General features: G+C 37.7%; 2 protein-coding genes and 1 long non-coding RNA gene across 5 annotated transcripts; 1 reads left to right on the forward strand and 2 right to left on the reverse strand.

Moving 5' to 3' along the window:
• Window positions 1-2,069: 2,069 nt before the first annotated feature.
• LOC147399671 (S-adenosyl-L-methionine-dependent methyltransferases superfamily protein) lies at window positions 2,070-4,086 on the reverse strand. Its single transcript, XM_086445126.1, has one exon. It carries the CDS (start codon window positions 4,011-4,013, stop codon window positions 2,610-2,612), a length of 1,404 nt encoding a protein of 467 aa, XP_086301252.1. The 5' UTR covers window positions 4,014-4,086; the 3' UTR covers window positions 2,070-2,609.
• A 2,680-nt stretch (window positions 4,087-6,766) lies between these two features.
• Window positions 6,767-15,593, forward strand: LOC147399672 (uncharacterized). Of its 2 annotated transcripts, none has more exons than XR_015179108.1 (3): window positions 6,767-6,900; window positions 7,586-7,667; window positions 13,056-15,593. It is a non-coding gene; the product is annotated as an uncharacterized LOC147399672 (long non-coding RNA). The 2 variants fall into 2 exon arrangements; XR_015179109.1 differs by having other exon boundaries at window positions 6,777-6,900; window positions 7,589-7,667.
• Window positions 10,884-22,216, reverse strand: LOC147399673 (transcriptional activator DEMETER-like). Of its 2 annotated transcripts, none has more exons than XM_086445128.1 (20): window positions 22,057-22,216; window positions 20,868-21,527; window positions 18,260-20,695; window positions 17,790-18,176; window positions 16,580-16,670; window positions 15,005-16,475; window positions 14,817-14,896; window positions 14,624-14,708; window positions 14,430-14,521; window positions 14,283-14,351; window positions 14,110-14,146; window positions 13,928-14,010; window positions 13,077-13,520; window positions 12,755-12,791; window positions 12,602-12,659; window positions 12,201-12,340; window positions 12,039-12,104; window positions 11,817-11,931; window positions 11,691-11,729; window positions 10,884-11,357 (listed from the first exon to the last, which is right to left on the reverse strand). In XM_086445128.1, exons 2-20 carry the CDS (start codon window positions 21,436-21,438, stop codon window positions 11,221-11,223), a joined length of 6,438 nt encoding a protein of 2,145 aa, XP_086301254.1. In that variant the 5' UTR covers window positions 21,439-21,527; window positions 22,057-22,216; the 3' UTR covers window positions 10,884-11,220. The 2 variants fall into 2 exon arrangements, with proteins under 2 accessions (XP_086301254.1, XP_086301253.1); XM_086445127.1 differs by having other exon boundaries at window positions 20,868-21,540; window positions 22,057-22,208.
• Window positions 22,217-22,279: the final 63 nt, after the last annotated feature.

The raw sequence follows: 22,279 nt of genomic DNA on the forward strand, positions 1-22,279 counted from the left end.
ACATTCTGACACTCACATCAGGTGTCAGGACACATTTTAACAGCATGTATAATTCAGGTATGAGAAGGGCATTCATATCCTTTCATGCCATCTTCTTCAGCATGTTTAATTCAGGTGTCAGGACACGTTTTAACAGCATATATATATATGGGTCCCGGCACCCTAAGTTTTACCACACACTTTAACAAACGCATTTTATCCTACATGGGTTAGAAGTTTCGGAATGGGCTGATTTTTGGTGAGGATGATCTCTATGATGAGGAGATCATCCTCACCAAAAATCAGCTCATTCCAAAACTTCTAACCCCATAAAAAATGGTTTACAAAAAATTGACGGTCCACGATTTTTCAACTTGTAAACATGGAGTTAAACATTTCGGAATGGGCTGATTTTTGGGGAGGATGATCTTCTAATCATAGAGATCATCCTCACCAAAAATCAGCCCATTCCAAAACTTTTAACCCATGTAAGACAAAAAACGTTTGTTAAAGTGTGTGGTAAAACTTAGGGTGCTGAACATTTCCCTATATATATATATATATATATATGGGAAATGTTCAGCAACAAACATTTTGGCTCTGGAGATCATCCTCACCAAAAATCAGCTCATTCCAAAACCTCTAACCCATGTTTTGAAAAATGTTTTGCCAAAATGTTTGTTGCCGAATGGGACCCTATATATATATATATATATATATATAACAGCATGTATAATTCAGTTATAAGAAGGGCATTATGTCCTTTCATGCCATCTTCTTCAGCATGTATAATTTAGGTGTCAGGACACATTTTAACAGCATATATATATATAAAAGGGGCGGTTCACGGGACATATGTAAAAACAATATTTTTTTTAAATATGGGTTAGAGGTTTTGGTTGCTAGGATGGTCACTATGATGAGAAGATCATCCTCACAAAAAATTAGCTCAATCTGAAACTTCTAAATCCATCAAAAGTGATTTACAAATTATTAACAAAAATTGGTAAAAAATTGACGGTCCACATTCCAAATCACTTTTAATGGAGTTAGAAGTTTCAGATTGGACTGATTTTTTTCTTCGGATGATCTTCCCATCATAGAGATCATCCTCACAAAAAATCAGCTTAATCCAAAACTTCTAACCCATATTTTGAAAATTTATTAATGTTACATTGTTTTTTCATATGTCCCTTGATCCTGACCCCATATATATATATATATATGCACTTAAATTATGATTTATAAGATGCTCTTATGGTGTGATTTTATAACAAAATCACTTGAGGGCAATGATGAGGCTTGATTCTTGCTGACCCTTAAAAAGAAGAACACTAGATGATCATTCTAGGATCCCATGGAATCACATAAAGAAATAGGGAGAGGCACCCCTGCCTCTAATGTCAGGTAGAATTATTCTCCACATGACACTGATATTTGGGATCAGGCATTTTTTTACTTTTTAAGAATCAAGATTAAGTAAGGTCTACGTGACACATTTTGGTAGGAGCTTAAAACACATTAGATTCCTAACCAAGCCATTTTTTACATTGCATGCAGTCCAATGTGTTTAATCTCCAATCAAAACATGCCACGTAAACACTACTATTAAGTGTTGTGTTATCCGCCTCTGCTCTTAGGTGTCATGTGCTTCAGTTTGATCCATGACCCTCTTATATTCATAGTTGGGTCTTTCCCATCAAATCGATCCTTTGGGTTAATGATTGTCAACAACCACGATTTCAAAGTTGTGCAGCCCAATGTGTTTAATCTCCAGCCAAAACATGCCATACAAATATCACAAACTTCAAAGTTGTTTTGCAATGTGTCAAACCAAGTGAGCTATGGGTCTTAACTCTTAAGCCCTAGACAGATTGGGACACTGCTCTAGATCGCTAATCTTTCTTTTTTTCTTTTGAGACGGGTAAGCTGGACTTGAACCCCACCCGTCAAAGTTGCTTGGCAATGTGTCAAACCAACCTAAGCTTTTCCTATTCTTTGGGTTTACAATCTTCAAGCCGTATAGCAAAACTGGTTCAATTCTCTTAAGATATAAAGCATAGGCTAGGCACAATAGGATATTTGTTCATTTTGGTTTCATACAATATGGAATCATCAATTGATATTGAACTAGAACTACACTTGAAAATTTAAGAAGTTCAATGTTATTGAATGTCGTTCCCATTAGCATTGAACGAATTGCCTTGGAATGGTCAGCTTCAACTTCTCAAGAACATAATTCTCATTATCATTTGAAGCAACCCTTATAGTTGACAAGGCAGCGATAAGAACGCAGTTCTAAGAAAACTTCCCAAAATATATGAATTAAACTGAAGATCTATCGCAGGGAATTACATTCACCATAAGAATACCAAACACACAAAGAACAAATTTGGCTTTCAAACAAATTCCATGGTGAGATGTCTAGGTAAATTCTAGCATAGATAGAGTTCAAATCAACTTTGAAATGTCAAACCAAGAATCGTGAATTTGTGATCATCAAAACATCCACATTTTGATCAATCTATACATGAACCCATTCACACAAATATCTTTCCCTACAAAATTTTCTAGAACTTCAATACCATCTCAAACACAAAGACGAAGTAATTCGCCTTCCAATAATACAATCAAATTTTCCTTATAAGATCAATGTACTCCCCCGAAATGATCAGCTTCAACTTCTCAAGAATCGAATTCCGATTGCCATCCAAACCAACTCTAATAGGTGAAACAGTCGCAATTAGAACATAATTCTCACCATTCCCGACATCTATTTCATACAATTCCATGAAAACCTCCCGAAATTCATGAATCAAACAGTTGTAAAACGATTTGTCCAAGGGGATTACATTCACCACAAGAATCCCACTCTCACTAAGAGCCAATTTAACAGTTAAAAGCACTGGTTTTCGAATAAATTCCAATGGTGGGGCACCTAGGCCATTTCTAGCATCACTCGAGTCCAAATCAACCATGATAACATCGACAGATGAATTACATTCATCAACAATATCCAGATTTTGATCAACCTCTACATCTTCAGTACCCACATTTCCACGTATACCCTTTCTTGCAAATTTTTCCAAAACTCTAATACCATCTTCGACATAAACCCGAAGTAATTCGCCTTCAACCAACCCGAAGTATTGCTTGGCAACCTTTAGAACCGTTTCATCACACTCCACCCCAAAGACTTTAAACCCAAATTGGGTCTGCAAGAATGTAAGCAAGGCTCCACCACCAACCCCAACACAGAGAACCCTTGGCCTAGAACTGGAATTAAATTGTTCCTCGAGATATGGTGCAATCAAAGATAGACTAGCCACCATGGGTGGCAAGTAAGGATGAACCAAACAACTCATATCAGGCCGAAACTTCACTTCTGAGTCTGAATGTAATGTATCGGGAACGATACGAATTTCCGTTTGAACCAAATTAGGCATTCGTTTAAATCTCAATCTTCTCCGAAACTCTCGTACCGGAGATTTCTCAAACTTATCGTCACGCTCTAGTTCAAGTTCGACATCTTCAACTAGCATTTCGCCGACAGGAGAACCTACGAATATCTCGACCGGTACGCTACGAACCACGTTATCTTCGTACGTTACGAACTGTATTTCGGGAACACCGTTAACGAACGATGCTTTTGGTGATAAGGCGAAAAGGAGAGGGGTTATGTTGTCCTCGAATTCCTTCCGATACGTCGTATCGTCACATATCGGACGAGTGTAAATCGTGGGGAAATTATCGGCGTCCTGAGGGGGGTTTCCAATGATGATTAGCCGAGAAATTCCAGGCGAGTTGTAGAGGAGTTGGAGGTGTCCAGTTTCCGTGTTGAAGATCCAATCGTTCTCGCGATCTTTTGGGACTAACATCGCAGCGATTTGTGGTGGATCGGTTGTTTGTATGGGCGCGTCAAGGATGGCGATTCTGAGAAAATCGCCATAGGGATTGATGAAATGGTTTGGGTAAGTTAAGGAGATGAATTGTAAAGGATTTAGGTTTTCGAATGTACCTCTGTCGATGGCCATGGAGTCTCTCTCTCTCTGCTTCTGTGAGGGGAGACGAGAAGCCCTATAGATTTGGGTTTGAGTCGAGCCCAGAGGCCCGTTGATTTTGAGCAGATGATTTGCGATGGAGATCTAAATCCAACGGTTGTGAGTTATGACAGTGGGATAAATGTGCACTCCTGCTAAGCTGAATAACTTTGATCCAGCTGCGTGTTCAGTATCTGCCACTTGTAACTACGACCAATCCTGCAACTAATATGATATATAAATAAAGAAAATTTTTGACGTAACATTGACATTGACATCATTTACACATTGCTGACTTGGATGTGTACAAAATCAGAGATACTTTTCATATAAATGCAGGTTAAAAGCATATATGACTGTGTGCACACCAATGTGCAAAACAAGTCAACGTCACTCCAGCATGACTAACAACCAAAATACATGAAATAACCTAATTAAAAAAACAGTAGTGCTGGAGTGACCTCGATATTGGACATCATATCGCACATCTTGACATGAAAGTGAATATGAATTATAAATATTTTTTCAATCATATCTAAAGGAAAACATTTATGGTTCCATGCACTTTTACGCCAAAGTGTGCAGAATGACGTCTAAACTTGACGTTCACTTCAGCATTATTTTTTAAAAAAATATAAAAAAATTATCATTGATAGAGTTAGGGATTCCACCAAAAGCTGACCCAGCTAAGAACTGTTGTCCCGAGAATGGAAGTCTTCTTCATAGGATCGACATCCTATTTTCATCCTTTCTAGGGTATTAGAAAATAGCTAATTAAGCCTTACAACAATGGTCCAAAATATGTTTCTCATTGTAATTAAAGCATAAGTAATTGAATCATTCATTCATTTATCTTGGGATCTTCTTCTACTTCCCCTCTTCCAAAACATGAGATCTTCCCTACTTGTAGTAGTATGGTGTGTCGATGTGAATGTTAGTGTTGCATATAATAAAGGATTGATTGAATTATCAATTGTTTGTGATTGATTCCTCTTGAAGCGATGCTAGTTGGAAGGTTTGCCCAATTTACAACATGAAACATCTTCGTACCAAGTTTTATGTAGTCTTTTTAAGTTTAATATAAATACTGAACTACAAAGTTTTTGAGTGGTTAGGCATATAGATTTAGAGCTCAATTGTTTTGACACGTTGCAAAAATTACTTTGAAATCGTGGGATCAAGCCCAGCTCACCCATCAAAAGGAAAAGCTTTTGGATAGTCGAATTGTGCTATTAATCACGAATTGATCGAACTTGATAATCTCAAACTTCGCAATTTGTCTTAACCTACACAATGCCTTACTCAACTCTTCATTTTCAAAAAGGCCAAAAATGATTGCATCTCCTATTAAGTGCATCCATAAAAACTCCACCATCAAATCGTTAAGCATTTGGTTGGAATCTTTATATGATATCTACCTGTAGAAGTAATTCAGAGCTTACCTCTCTATCAACTTGATATGCATCTTCGATGATGATTCCTCGCTTCTCCAATTGCTCGATTGCACCAGTGTGGTATCTATAAAAAATCCTCCGACACTCAAATTAGATAGAAACCAAGTTAATGTATTTGGAAAGTGAATCCAACCCCCCCACCCCACAAAAAAAAAAGTTTGCTTCTCCCATCCGATTTCCCTCCCTTTATAGGATTCTCCCCATTTCTTATACACTATTTGTTAGTTGCAATCTTGTTCGACGAAGCATTGAAAGTTTAAAGTGCACTTTTAGGAGTTTGATTTAGGAATTGTCCCCTTCATCATTGTTAATTTGTATAGTATCTTCATACCTTTTAATCAAGGGAATAAATATTTGTTTCAATCCTTTGGAGACGTATACCATCAACCATTGTACCCACGAACGAAACAAATGATATGATCCCAATGGATCGTTTTAGAAAAAACTAAATAAAACAAAAAAATGTTTTTTAGGGAAAAACAAAAATGAATCACTAAAAGATAACTATGATTTATTTCATTACTAATATATAACTAAAATGTAGGAAATAATCATGATAAAGACTAAAGTTAGGAAATAATTTACCATTCTTCGTTCTTCTAAGATAAGGCCTTATGATTCTTCTAAGAAGGGGCCCTCTAAATTCAAATGTTCCATTAAAACACGGATAAATGTGTAAGGACCACATCATTTAGCCTTCAATCCTCAATAAGAAAGATATGGTTTTTGGTTAGAAAACTCAAGGGTTTCTACAAGAGATTAAAATAAGGTTGAAAAATGGTGGATTAAAATTTAGGTCAAATGATATATTTATTTGATAACTGGGTATCCTTGTAGACAGTGGATCAAGCACATATCTAGCTTTTGCCCAGTCTTTAGACCATGGTCTTGTCTAAGGACTAATCTTGGGGCATGTCACACACACCAAGTTGCATGTGATACATCGAGGTTGAAGAATTTGAATAATTTGAAGGGTAAAGAGGTTAAAGACATGGGCATTTAAGTTAGACCATGGTCTTGTCCAAAGACTAGTCTTGGGGCATGTGCAATGCCCGCACATCACACACCAGGTCTAGGGTGCGCGTGATACGATCAAGGTTGAAGAACTCGAATAATTTGAAGGGTGAGAGGTCAAAAGATGTGGGCATTTAAGTTAATTTTTGTGAACCTTCCATAGTAGACCGAGGTCAAGGGGTGCCATCAGTTTGAAATACACAAGGGGGTATCTCAAATATTCGCCAAAGCATGGAGGACACGTGTAAATCACCCCTATAGAATAGAAAAGGAGGGAAGATGAAATGGCGGCAAAATGGCGAAACGCAGTTGAAACCCACACATGAGCATTTCGAAAGCCCTCGACTTCCATAGAACCTCTCTTTCCCGCTCTCTCTCGCTCTTCTCATTTTCGGAGTCAATCCAAGTGACAGGTATGCTTCGTTACCCACCTTTATTAGGGTTTCTACTCAAGATCGTATTCTGAAACACTAGTTCTATGTTCTTTTCCATTGAAGATTTGAGTTCCGTAATTGATATTTCATACAGAAATGTCTCTTGCGATTGCATATATGTTTATTATTTTTGTTTAAAATTCTGCCTATTTTTATTGGTTCATTGATGGATCATGAAATAATGTATATTGGGTAGATATCGAAAATTTTAATCTGGTTTATCTGTTTTCCAAACTTTATAACTGTTAGAATCTGTTTATTGCAATCGCAAAGTCACAATCCCTAATTTGAATCAGCCAGTGACAAATCTGACTAATGTGTTCTTAATCATTCGAATATTTATGGGATTTGGGTGGAATTGAATGAGCTAACCCTCAATAAAAGTATCAAATTAAAGCTTGATTGTGTAATTTTCTAATTCTTTATTCAAGATTTATTGGTAATGGGTTTGTTTTGTCATTATTTCCCTTCACCATTAAACTTGTCCATGAAAAATTATATAAAATAACTGAAACTTGTATCCATTTTCTAACTGTTCCCCTGTAAAATTTCATGGCAACTTTGACAATTATATTTGTGAACGTTACATGAGATTTCAAACTGCTCACAAGCTATTGCATATGTTCATTGAACACAATTTTGGTGTTTGGAATTTTATTTGCAGTAGATTGATGTTGATACATGCTCGAAATCGTGGATGGAATTGGGTGAAATTCATGTTGAGCCAAAAATATACAGATTTTATCGTATGTTCTCTACCTTAGCAAATTATTATACATTTATGTTAAGTAATTTCTGAATTCTTAGGATTCCACTTGATATCATTTTATAAAGGCCCCATTTAAATGCTTAAGTCCTCATTTTGCTGTCTTAAGTATGTAAGTATAATATTTTGCATGTTTTTACCTGTAACACCTGCTTGCATCTCTCTTTTGCCTGATAGTTAAACCATAGTCACAATTTTAAATTCGCATTTAAAATGATTTTTATACCTCTTTCGATTAAAACAAGTAAAAATGTGTTTATTTATTTTTGATAAAAATCTCGTTTTTGTCAAAAAGTCGCAATTTTTTATGTTTTAAACAATTAATATATATATATATATATAGGGGGCGGTTCAAGGGCCATCTGAGAAACCGTCTAAGAAAACTTTCGTTTTTCAAAATAAGGGTTAGAGGTTTTGGATTGAGCTGATTTTTTGCAAGGATGGTCACTATGATGAGAAGATCATCCTCACAAAAAATCAGCTCAATCAGAAACTTGTAAATCCATCAAAAGTGATTTACAAATTAGTGATAAAAAGTGGTAAAAAATCGACGGTCCACATTCTAAATCACTTTTAACGGGGTTAGAAGTTTCAGATTGAGCTGATTTTTTTTTGGATGATCTTCCCATCATAGAGATCATCCTCACAAAAAATCAGCTCAATCCAAAATTTCTAACCCATATTTTAAAATTTTATTTACCGTCGAAAGTTTTCTTAGACGGTTTCTCAGACGGCCCTTGAACCTGACCCATATATATATATATATATATATATAAAAGAACACATTTTTTTTTGTGAGCTTGTGATTATTGTTGTGGCCTTTTGGTTCTTGATGAATTGTGTGAGATTTGATACACAAATCCTATGATTTGATGATTTATAAATATAGTTTACTACGGAATTTAATGATAATGTCTTGACGTTATGATTTATAGATTTTTCGACAGTGTGTTATTTTCATATCTTGATGAATAGACTTTTTTTAGCATCATAACATATATGATTATGGGTGGCAACATGTTATCAGGTATGGATATTCAATACTCAATGGTGTGTGTGAATGAATTATATATATATACACACAATTACCTTTTTCATAATTTTACTATGCACGCTATCCTAAAGGTAGAATTTGCCCCTATTCGTGTACCGACAATGTCTAGGCATCACTCTATCAGGATTCAATGGTCCCAACCTTGAGAGGGCAACACTAGGTTTCAATTTTAGAATGAACAAACAATAAGTATGGCTCCCCAAAGATGAACAATATTTTCAAAAATACTAAACATTGGAGTGTAGAAGTGTAACACAACAGAGGGAAAATAGATTGGGTATTGTTCTGTCTTAAAGAACTTATGACTATAAGATAAATAGACAATCAGGCATGTGTTGATGTAGTATTGCTGTATGTGGGAGTTCCTGATTTTGAGTATGGGTGGAACGACTCCAATGCGAAAAAAGAAAAAGAAAGGAAACACAACCTTTAAACATAAGAAAAACATAATTTTTGAAAGCAAAGTGGAAAACACACTTATTGGAATTTGTAGAGAGGTGCTAAATGCAAAGAGGTACCATTTTTTATGGAGGGGTGCTTTAAAAAAAGATACAAATCACAAAAGGTGTTACTGAAGGATACAACAGTTACGCCCAATGGTTATAGACTAATAATTGCGAGTATTGATAATTTTTAATTCAAAATAATTTTAACCAGTGACAACTTATGATGTGTATTGTGCAGCTTTAATAAGGATACATATTGAGAGGAACGGCAATAAATTTATGGCCAGGGAATACCTTGAAATGACTATTGTGCATAGAATTGTAGTTGGATAATTAAGGTGGTGTGCTTTTGAAAGGCTATGCGATTGACATATCCCAATCAAACTAAATGGAGAGAAGTATAATATGGTAGTAAGACCAGCTATGCTTTATGGGGCTGAATTTTGGACTATCAAGAAACATGTTCAGATATTCAGTGTGGCAGAATTCAAGAGATGGACGAATGAAAGACTAAGAAATTAAAATTAGAGATGAACTTCTTCATGAAAATGTAGTAATAGCCTTGATAGGTGCTAATAAGCTAAAATAAAGTTGATTAAGATGGTTTGGTCATGCGTAATGTGGACTGCTTACAATCCTAATTACAAGAAATGTGCAAGTTGATGTAGTGGAGGTAGATTGTGAACCGTGAAAGTACAAAAAGAATATGAATTGATGTAGTGGAGGTAGATTTGAAAATGGATAACAGTTGACATGACGTCAGATATAACAGAATGCAAGTTCTTGATTTATTCAGCCATCCCCAGATTTTGGGATAAAGCTTTGATGACATAGATGATGGTGAGTCATAAAACTAGATAAAGCCCAAGTTTAGGTGTAATTGACCAAGTCTTAAAAAAAAATGAAAATCATCCATAAGATTTGTGCTTCACTCGGGGCAGTTTCTTGAGCATTTAATTTTGTTATGTTGCCTATCAAAAATCATGTGACGCCATGCATGGGAACCCAGACATGCTTGATTACAATGGCCGTTGGTAAGACTAATGGGTCTGTGTTGAACATTTGCTGGTAAAGAAAGAAATCAATCAGTTGCAATGTGGAATGAGCTGTTCTCCTTGGATTAAAAAGATAAGACATATTCATTGGTTGGGGAATATTTGAAGCAACTGTGTCAAAACTAAGTGGGGTAACTTGATTCTTGTCGGGTTTCCTTTTATTTTTTATTTTTTATCTACACTTAACTTGGCCATTTGTCCTATAAGCTGTATATCTCACATCCTGCGGTTATTGCATATGGTCAGGATTGAAATGGCTGAACAGCTCACCAGATAGTGGCAATTGTCATGTTAGTCTTTTGCCTTATAAACTGTTGATCTCACATCCTGTGATTACTTCATGTGGGTAGTTTTGAAATTGATGAAAGAAAGCCCTTTGGCTGCTACCAGTGTCTTGTTATTCTTTCTTCCAGGAGCAGCTTAAGTGGATAAAGTTATTTGTAATAGTCACTATTACGTTATATGGACACTAAAGTTTATTTTAAAATAGAATTAGCCCTACTAATTTCTGAATTGAATCTTCCTTCGTCAACTTATACATACAACATAATGCTGATAGGAATACCATTAGACAAAACCATTAGGGTTAGTCAAATGCAATTATATTTGGGTCATAGAACTAATGTAAATGGAACTTAGCATGCAGATAAGGTTTACTTGTGTATATTTATTTATTGATTGATTTTGACCATTATGTAACCTTGGTTATTGTAAGAATGGCTCAATTTCGAGCTTTAAATGAAATAAATCATAATGTTAATCATGTACAGACTACAACCCATTTTTCCTGGGTTCTTACATTTTAACTTGACCTTTCCCTTTTTGCCTTCCGAGCTGCCTGCGTTGGTCACAACTGGTGAATGCCTCTTGCATTAGAGGATGCATCATTAAATGAATAGCAACATGTCGACCAATGATCTGTTCTTGAAACAGAGATCCCAGTCAGGACTGTGTTAGCTGTTTTCTCTGCACCATGGCCTACACTTCAGCTGGTTTTGTTTTCTTCTTGGCCAACTTGGTTGCCATGGCCAACTTGCTTGCTGGAAAGTGTAACCTAGCCATGAGTGGACGGGGTGTACGGGTTTTCTGGTCGAATCCTCGTACACAAACATATCCTGCAAGACATGTTTAGAGGAAATGTCAGCAAAAACTTCTAGACTTATTTCTTCTAGATGGGTAATACTAATATAGGTCTGAGGTTTGAGCCATCAAATGTGTGGTTTAACATATCTTATGAGTTAGTTGCAACCTGATAGTATCCATGCTAAAATATCCACTTTAAATAGGAGCAGTCTCAGATAATTTCTAAAGTGTAAGGATGCTCATCATTATCTTTCCCATTTTCAATTGTTTCCAGTCATTTCAGTGCATCTTTTTGCATCATACCCATGTGATCTAGAGGTTAGCCAAAGCAATTAAGATGACTAATAATTGGTGCGATTTCATACCTTTCCAGAAGCAGCTTTGAATTTCCTCTGTTGATTGACCTAGCACACAAAACAATGGTTTAAGTCAGTTGTTTTGATCTCTCCTAGTGGATTATGAAACCAACCACATGTATAAAACCTTTTCACCTTTAAATATTGTTGTTACGGAGGTTCCAAAATAAACGGTTCGTCTTGGTAGGTTCCATATCCAGGCCCTTGGAACATCTATCGGGTTAAGACTAGAATCATGGTCAGCGAACACCTACGTAGAAATGATTTTTTCAGTTTGGTACCGCTGGACTTGATAATCCAATTTCTATAGCATGGGGAGAATACGAATGAGAGTACAAAGTAGTAATAAAATTTTACCTCATTCACTTGAAAATATGTGCCATTCAACGGAAAACTCCCTCTCATAGCCGTTTTGCATGGTATCTGTTCATAGGATGTTTTAAGTATCAATCATCATCTAATGGCTAGCAAGTTGTATTTAGATTCTCTAGTGGATAGTTATCAGTTGTAATTCCTCACCAAAAGTGTTCCTCTGACTTTTTGAGAATTTGCTTCTCGTATACTATTACATGAGAAACATGTCTTCTCCTTGCATAGGTCACCCGAAATCTGGGAACTACAACATCTTTCAGGCGGTTGAATAGATTCTGCAGTTTCACCTGAAATTGAGCATTGGAAATTACTAATCAGCAAAAAATACTGAGCAAAATTATATATTCTATAATCCTGGAATAATATCTGATGATTCTATAGTCCTGCTAATCACACCGATGGAATCATGCCATCATAATCTACCAGAATTTGTGTTGCTTTTGTCTGCCATATTTCAAATACCATGGACTGTCATCTTCATCTGGATAGGAGGGGGTGATATAGCTTGCGAGCCACCAAATCGGGCTTACTGTGAAATATATGCTTACCTGGTGTCCATATAGCAAGAAGGTATGAACAAATGTCACCAGGTACTCGTCTTTCCACCTGAAAATTGTCGAAAATGTAAACGAGTTAGGAGAGATTTGTAAAATAATAGTCAAGAACTATTCTTGTGGCCAATAACTGGGAGAATAACTAACCCCTTTCAATAGAGGGTGTGAATCTGGAAGTTCATACCTACAATCAGCGAGAAAAGTTAGTATAAGACCAATATGTTATTGCTGATTAGTTATATTATAATTTCCTGAGAGTCTTAGCTTCTTTGATGCTATAAGTACTGTTGATATATAATTATTAGGACAAGATTTTATATGCTATTTCTGTAGTAAACAATCATCTCCCAGGGTACAGTATTTGAACATGGTCAGTTGCATCATCTGAGTATGAGAGAGTTGGTTCTGATCCTAGTACTAAATTTAGTTTAATTATGTGAACATGGAGTGTCCACTCAGGGCTACTTACACTTGGTGTTCTGTTCGAAGCCGGCTCACGTTCTTCAGCTTTGGTGTCGGGATGGAAGTAGCATCTGGAGTTAAAGCAACTAAAGCCTTTGACATATCACCTTCTTGGAGTTCCATATTGTTCTCTTGCATGTAACTCTGTAAGTTCAATGCAAACTCTTTAAAGTTGAGTTTGATTGTAGGAATTTCTTCAGGATCCTCATAGAATAATGCATCTTCTATATCACTTTCTGGTATTTCTGTACATTCAGGATCTGGACTCGCTGGTAATTCAATAAAAGGTTCACTCTTATTGATTATGGACCTTGTTTCTAAGTGCTTGTTTGCTTCTAGCTGAAGAATTGGCACTCGATTGATACCCACTCCTGGGTTTTCATTCGTTGCGATGGGAGCGGTTGAACTCACAATACCTTTTTCCTCTGGTCCTGGCAGGGCAAGCCTCGCACTGTATCCCAACTTGGTTCATTAGTCATCTAAATTATGAGAATATATCATGTATGTCAAGAAACAAGAGGTATATTTGAGAGAGTGAGAATTCACATTTCCCTAAGCCCTCACTTGGCTCATCTAGAGGGTTTAGAACCCTCCATTTGACAGTTTCCAGATAAATCTCCAAGGTCAAATACCAATCTGATTTGATGATCCTAATCATCTGATACACAATTTTTTTCCCCTCGTTACTACTTGTATACTTCTTAACTGTGATTATATGATCACCCTATTGGGAAGATTTTTCATCCAGTACACCTTTCCCATCAATAATACCCAGGTCTTCCCCTCACACACACACACACACACACTGGTTTGTCTGTAAAGAAGCTGAAACTTTAAGGTTGTGGAGGAGAAGCAGACCTTGCAAAAGCACTTGCGAAGTGTTTACATTCTGCTCTCATTGGACAGGCATTACAATTCGGCTTGCTTTTAGTACAAAATACCTGCATTAAGATCGAGCATGCCATTCCCTTTTAGTGTTGTTTTTGATCAATCACATGTTAGTAGAAGATGTCCCTTATAATTCTCGTATGGTAACATACCTTTCCAAATGTAATCATTTGATAATGTAGTTCGTACCTGTGATTACATGATATATTAAATCAGTAAAACATATATGGAGTTAAGACCGTTCATGTAGTTCTCAGCTTTGCTAATTTATATGTAAATGCAGTTGGCAATTAACACAAATAATTTAAAAGATTTATGGGGTTACAATGTCCGTTGATCAAGTGTGCACAACCGTGGCCAAAGATATTTCTGGATGGACTCCAGTATTGGGTACCTATACAAGGATTATAAGATTAGCATGTTTCATATAATGGAAAATTTTGTCGTTTTTTTATTGGCACATAATACTTACATTTCCAGAAGATGCAGCTGAACGGACTCTGGTAGTGGTTGGAGTGGGACCCATCCCAGTCTCACAGCTATGCGTCCAACATTTGTGTCAACCTTAATGAAGATACAAACAGTGATACTAAGTGTAAGTTTTAGTTTTTCATGTATTTAGCTTACTGCATATAACTGTTTGGTTTCTTTCAATTTAAATCTTACTGGAAAAGCAAGATGGTGAAGTGTCAAAAGCCTCACACACTCCACGCTTTTCAATCCCAACCCTCGTACGCTTAATAGGTACTCCCTACAAACAACAAAACACTTTGAAGATCAGCTTTTTTTTTTTTGTAACTTTGCCGATTCGGTATGTTGTGTATGTTTGTATGGAATGTAAAATGTTTATGGGACTTACTTTGCTTTGTCAGGGGGGGCATCCCTTAACCATTCAAGGTCAATTTTTTCATGATCTCTAACACATCGGTTGAGGAAAGCCTGCAGAGAATACAGATACATTAAGATCTTTGAAGACATCTAAGGAGTGTTTCCAGATTTGTGAGATCAACTGAAAAGAAATTTTTTTTTAACTTGTGGGGGACATACCTTGATTCTCTCTGCAAGCATGTTGTTCATTCCTCGTTCTTTGATTGTATCAGCAATCACATTAACATCTGCGCATCTCACTGCTTCCCAGTCCAGTGAGTCCATTCTGTCACTACTTCTTTCTTTTTTTGGACTTTTGCGGAACACCTCCTTTCTTATACTATCCCAATCAGGTGCATTATTTTTCTCCCTATTAAACTTTCCCTTTTCTTTCAAAGTTTCGGTGGTTTCCCCAGTGCGTGCCTTTTCCGAAGAATACTTTTGCTGTTTTGAATTTGATGATTCGACCACCTTATTCTCTATGGGCTTTTGCTTATCTTCCAAACATGTGCTTTCCAACACATCCAAGGTCTCTACTGAAAAATTAGGTAAATTCAAATAGGCTTGTTGTATGCTACTGTTACCCCTTTGATCCAGTTTATCAACAGAGATTTTAGGTTCTGCAGTTGGAGTGTCTTCATGTTGGAAGGCCTTCACGTCCCCATGAAGATTGTTGCAAGAGTGCAGTTGTTTTTCATGGAAATTTTGGTGTCCTGAGTCGATTAATGTTTGCACTGATTGCTTGCTTGATGATAAGGAGTGGTTAGTACTCAATTTCACTTTCTGTTGAGTTGTAGGTTCACTTACACTTCCTGCAACTAGACCAATTCTTTTGTTCATACAGTCCACATCGTCTATCTGTGTGATTCCAGAAGCATTTAATGGCAAAGAAAATCTACTTTTGTCTTCCAGAACCTCTGGAAACTCCACTTCCAGTACGCCAGTGTTGGGAGTGATGTGCAAACTATAATTACTGGTAGGGATAATGGGCCCCTGTGTAAAAGGGAGTCCAATGCCCCCACTTCCATAACCGAAATTTTCCTGCAACATGGTGGTGCCTGCCATCTGTAGAAGCTCCATAAACGAAGTAGAACCATTTAAACTATTTGATATACTCTCAAACACTGGATCTTCGGTTTCTGAGTAGGAATCTGAGCATGATCTTATTGTTTCAGCTGTCGGAGGGATAGATGAGTTAACGAAGTTTAGTGATGAAACTACATCTTCCGGTTCACTCCTGTCCTTAGTGTCTGCAGAATTTGCATTTCCCATCCTTGCGTTCATGGTCCTTTCAGTTGTTCGAAGAATGGTTGAGTCTATGGAATTTTGAGATGAAACATCAGAGCTCTGAGACGAAACTAAATCTTCTATTGCAATCCTGTCAGCTTCTACCAAGCTTGCACACCCTGCACCTGTGGTTTTGTCGTCTTTTCTGTTCTGCTGTAATTCATGGCACTCTGAAAGCCCGTTTTCACAGATGTCTAATTTCTCGCTTTTTGGATTGTCTTCCGGGCTGCCACCGGGATCATTTGAATCTAGTATACACACCTCTGGCTCTTCAACATACATGTCGGTCCCTTCTTTGTAGCACGGTGTGTTGTTGCCCGTGGACTTGAGGGGAAATCGTGCAGCAAGGGACATGAAGGCCGAGCTGTGAAGAAAGGATAAAAGTGAAGCTCTGGTTGTAGTGACTTTCTTCTACAATTATTGAAGGCAATTCAGTTCCAACAATCTACTATAGAAACTTGAGTTTACCTCGAGAGATGGTCAGAGACATTCTGAGTAAGGAAGACTCCAATTACTGAATCCACTACGGATCCCTTCCACTCTGTAAAACGCCTATCCCCTGCTAAGAAGCAATACTTTTATATTAATAATTATATTTATAACTTACTTTATAGGTATGCTGAAGAATGCAAATCCCATAAGAAATTGATGGTTTTGTGCTTCTCGATGCGATCCAAAGCAATTTCCCCCCAAACTTATGAAGAAAAAAGTAGTTGAAAGGATGCATCTAAAATAGCCATGAAGAGCATGAATCAATGAGTTTTCTTGCATTAAATTCATTGTCATTATCCATTCTTTTGGGTTGTCTACACAGAAATTCCTATTTTATTCCAGTCCATCGAGGGCCATATCCTCCATTACACCATGTGTTTGGTTTATTTTAGAATTAGCTTGAAACAATGAACTGTAAAGGATCTGAAAACTTTTATACCCCGGCTACCACTTCAACTGAACTTTTCTCCTGTGTTGGTTCTTACAATGAGGCTAAAAGATCCTGGTGATTTTTCTTAAATTGTCACCCTCCTCTCTCAACCTTTAACAAATTGTATTTAGCTACATGTAGAGTCCTAACATAATTGTTCTTCTTAGACCTTTTGTCCCAGATAGACACCAACTTTGCTCTGATAAAATATAACAGAATTTCATAAAATAAAAATTCGGGACCTGGCTATTTTGTCATTTAAAAAAAAAAAAATTTGGTCATTTCTCTAGGTTTACGATTATTTTGATTTTATGTTTTCATGTTGGCCTTCAGGTCTATTACAAACCGGAAGGAGTCTGTCATTCCACTTCTGTAAGTTACCAGTCTGACGTTCAATGTTTCATTTGCGGATATTGAAGTAGGTCTTAGTTCCCATACTCCCCTTCCTAATGACACCCATAATTTTTGAAATTAATTGGGTTTCCTTATTACTTTTGTGAGGTCGGATTCTGTCTCCCTCATTTTTCTTTTCTTTCTTCTTTATATATACTCTAATGCAGATGACCTGGGAAATTGGCAGTGTTAATATTTTTTGGCTGGTTGAGAGTTGAGACTAAATGGTTATAACCCTATTCTAAGCTTGAATGATCAAATCCCATATTAGTTCAAATAATTCACACAGGAGGCATGGGCCACCATTCTAGATGCAACAAATTCTATATCCCTCAAAAATATGTAAACTTAATATTTTCATACCTTGGATGAGATGCATGCGGGCAATGAATGAGTCTGCTCTTCCACGGAAAACACGCCTTTCTTCTTCCCACCATTTTTCTTTAACTGCGTCTGTTCCTTCATCACCATTGTTGCTTTCCTTTCCCATCAGAAACTTCCATACTCTCTCTGTTTCTTGGTCAAGGTCGACTTTCGGCCGTGGCGGCCGTTTCTTGCTGGGATCAAATGGCCCCTCATAAGGAACCATTCGACTATCTCCACCAAATGGAATCAGTGCTTTTTGCTCTTGTGCCAAAATCATGTTGGTTCCACCATTTATATTTAGACAGTTAAGTCTCTGAATTATCTCATCAACAATGGAAATGTTGAATGGTCGTGCTAGTTTTAATGGACCTGCATCAGATGACCCTGTAAAGATATAATTAGTTTGATATTCAGATAGGAATTCATATAAAAAAGTGAAGCCAATTTTTTCTGCGCAAGGGAAGTGCCTCTAGATTTGGTTAAGGATTGCCAATGATCACGTCCATGCAGTTTCACTTCATTTGCACTGTAGTGTGACACTTTATTGACAAGAGCAAGTCCCCCGTTACACTGCTTCCTTGATGCCTCATGGTTATCTACTGCTAGGGTTTCCAAGGCTTGAGGTCTCCGGAAAATCTCAATTCCTTGCCTATAACCGGATATTGGTGCTGTTTTGGGTGGAGTCGAGGGAATTGTGTTGCGATCTGCATTTGTTGTTAGGGATGCCAAGTCGTGGACCTGAGTTGGTCCCTTTGGCATTTTCTTCATCATTATTCCTGTCTGACCAATATTTCGCAAAATCTCTGAAGCTTGCAGTTTATCAAGACTGGCCCTACTTTGTGCCTCTATCCGTGAAAGCACTTCAGCAGGAATACTTTGCACTCGACAATGGTGTCCTGCCGCCATGGACTGAGAGTAAAGTTCATGTATGGAGTTACTAGCCCCATTTTTAAGGTTTTTGGTGCAAAGGTTTGGATTGGTGTGATTCTCTCTGTATGCTGTTGCTTGTCTTGCACCATTTTCCATGGTTGCCATCGAAGATGGTGTGCTAGACATGACTTTATTTTGAGCCACCTCAGTCTTCCTTTTCTTGTAAATTTCTGAAAAGTGTAGGCCAACATTGCCGTTGTTTCTCTGGTATTCATTTCCCCGAAGTATTTCCTGGTAGACTGGCAAAGAATTGAAACGAGACCCAATCAGATTTATGGACCGGACATTTGTCTCACCCGTGGCATGACAGTGTCCCCTCTTAGACCCCTTTGCTTGTTCATCCTCAACCAACGCTACATGTTGGTTGCAATTTAAGTTGTTTAGGCTTCTGGATATTGAGTGGCCACTGCTCTGCAACTTCGGTAGTACCTCATTCTTATGGTCATAGCCATTTTCTGGCAAAGAAATGAAACGAGACCCGAGCAGATTTATGGACCGGACATTTGTCTCACCCATGGCATGACAGTGTCCCATCTTAGATCCCTTCGCTTGTTCATCCCCAGCCATCACTACATGTTGGTTGCAATTTGAGTTGTTTAGGCTTTTGGATATTGAGTGGCCACTGCTCTGCAACTTCGATTGTACCGCGTACTTATGGTCGTAGCCATTTTCTGGCAAAGAAATGAAATGAGACCTGAGCAGATTTATGGACCGGACATTTGTATCACCCGTGACATGACAGTGTCCCCTCTTAGATCCCTTTGCTTGTTCATCCTCAACCAACACTACATGTTGGTTGCAATTTGAGTTGTTTAGGCTTTTGGATATTGAGTGACCACTGCTCTGCAACTTCGAGTGTACCTCATTCTTATGGTCGTAGCCATTTTCAGCTTGTAAAACTGCATGTCTTACTCCCTCTACATTCATGTTTTGAAGTGTTTGAGGATAATCTTTTTTTCCACTATGTTGACGGACATCTGTTGTCACCGTGTCATTTACATTCCAGGCGATTATCTTTGGCAGGACGATCCTTGCCGGTTGTGGGGTGGTAGGGGCTTGTTTTTCTGGCAATGAGATGTCATCCGGCATCTGAGTAAAGGAATGATTTAGGTCAAATACAATGCCCGCTGGAGATTTTTCTACTATCACTTCTGGTCCTTGGGTGAGCGTCACGGTTGATTTGTGTCCAGACATTCCATTAGTTCCATTGCACAAATCTTGGGCTTGGGTTGCTGAATTGGAATTACAAGCCAACCTGCACGAAGAGCTGTTAACGCAGCCGTGGAGTAGCCCCTCCTGGCCTTCATCTCTCACTTCCCCTTCTAAATTGAATTTCAAAGACCGCTTGCAAGATTTAACATTAGTGCGAGGCGTTGGATCAGTACTCACCCCCACTACGTCAGCCGACGGAGTGTTTGAGGCTTTAGTTCCATTTTTCCGAACGTACTTCCTCTTCTCTTTTGTATTTGCTTTCTCGACTTTTGGCTTCGGAGTTCTTTTTGGTTTGCCTTCTCTAACAACTCTTGGCCTATGCTTCTTCCTCTTAGGTTTATGTTCTGCTTCCTTGTTCGGGTCAACCCCATTCTCTTCTCCTTTTTCAGGGTTTTGATTTGCTTCTAATGGGGTTGATAGAACAGCAGACGACGGGTCCATCACAGGTTGTGAGACTGATTCCGATGGGGCAGATGATGAGTTCACATTTGTTTGTACGAGAGATTCTATGCAATGAACCTTGATAGCATTCTTTCTCTTGAGTTCGATGCCATCTTGCACCATATTCGTTTGTTGATTTGATCTTTGATTCAGGAAACCATTCGCTACTTCAGACTTCTGCTTGTTCTGCACTTCCTTGCTCTTATCCGGTGTTACTGGTGTAAGCTGGAATGATATAGTACCATTTGATACAGCATCAGCTATTGTTCTATTTGAAGAATTATCATTGTACTTGCAATGGTAAGGAACAGGAAATCCATCTGTAAAATTACAATATTTCGTCCTAATTAATCACACAGAAATAATCAAATATATACAATCGACATTTGTTTTTGTTTTTAATTTGGTGCGGCCAGATTTCATTTGCAAGATAAGTCCTCCATAAGTGATCATCAAGGAATCAAAAAGCAGGTAATATGATTTATCACTTACAGTACGGAATCTGGGGTGGGCAGCTTCGGTTACTCAGGTTTGAGCTCATCGAGAAATTTTGATCCAGGTGTGGCATTCCACCAGAGTTGAACTGTTGTCGGCTGCTTTGAATCTGAGCATACGACATGGGAAGGGGGCTTCCTGCAGCATTATTGTTCCCTCTCTGTGCTATACTTGAAGCAGTTGCCGAAGCTTCAGAAACCATGGTGTTAGTTAGAGCTAATAAATCCGCGTAACGTTTGTGGTTCCACCTAGCACTCTGATTCTTAACCGCTTGTGCATTAGAGCCAACAATGTGATCCGAGCTTCTCTTCTTCCCAGTCAAAACTGCCCCCAAATTATTAAGTCCCGTATTCTGATCCACGGAACTCATCGAATTAAGAACTGAAACTGCTCCATTAGAAATCGGATTGCCTTGGCTGAATTGAGCTCCAAGTCCGTTTACTTCGTGCCAATTTGTTCTACCCGAGATTGTTGTTGGAACGGGTTTTCCAGGAGTCACAGGAATCCAATTACCCTGAAAATTCAACCCGTTCTCTTCTTGAAGAGAAGCCCCCCTTCTGATGTCCATCTCTGGCTCTCAAGACCTGTAAAATTTGGATCTTTCTTCCTCCGCTTCGCTTCTACTTGTTCTTTAGCAACAACAGAAATCGATTCGCCCTACAATTTCCACCTGAATTATGATTTCTCCCTATACATCAAATCCCAATTTGGGTAGAGAAACAAATACAAGCTCTGAAGCTAAAACATAGAATGGAAAAAAATGCCTTTTTTTTTTTCAGCAGAACAGAGTGTTGAGAAATCACTCAAAAAGTCCTTTTTAAACCAACAGATCTTCAACAATCAAACACCAGCTATCACTACTGTTGGAAATCATAGAGAAAAAATTAAAAAAACAGAAAAATATAGAAAGATCATAAAACCCAGAAACCAATATAATTAGAAAAACAATAAAAAGGTCTTTAATTTTGCTGAATTTCAGCAAAAGAGAAATTGGGTTTTTAATCTTGAAGAGGAATGTGGGAGAAAAAATCCCGGAATCTTCACAATATCTTGTGATCTAGCAAAATATATACAACGTCTGAAGTTCTTCAACAAATTAGAAATATAAGAAACAGAAAAAAAAAAAACGAAATAAGAAACAAATCTAGAGCCGAAACTAGAGGTTCCCATAAGTGCCGTTACGTACCGGAGATTGTAGTCAATGCCATTGGAGTCGATCTTTGAAGGCCTCACTGCGAAACAAAAATTTATTTTGCAGGAGAAGTAAGAGAAAGGAAGGAAGAAAAGTAAAATAATAAAAGTCTTTGTTTTTCTATTAACTCTCAACTTCTCCTAGTTGAACTGATAACATAGTAATTTAATTAAATACGGTTATTCAGATAAACCCCTCCGGGTTTGGTGACTATTTT

The sequence above is a fragment of the Akebia trifoliata genome, chromosome 6 (assembly GCF_017979445.1).
Source record: "Akebia trifoliata isolate Shusen 1 chromosome 6, ASM1797944v1, whole genome shotgun sequence".
NCBI classification, from domain to species: domain Eukaryota; kingdom Viridiplantae; phylum Streptophyta; class Magnoliopsida; order Ranunculales; family Lardizabalaceae; genus Akebia; species Akebia trifoliata.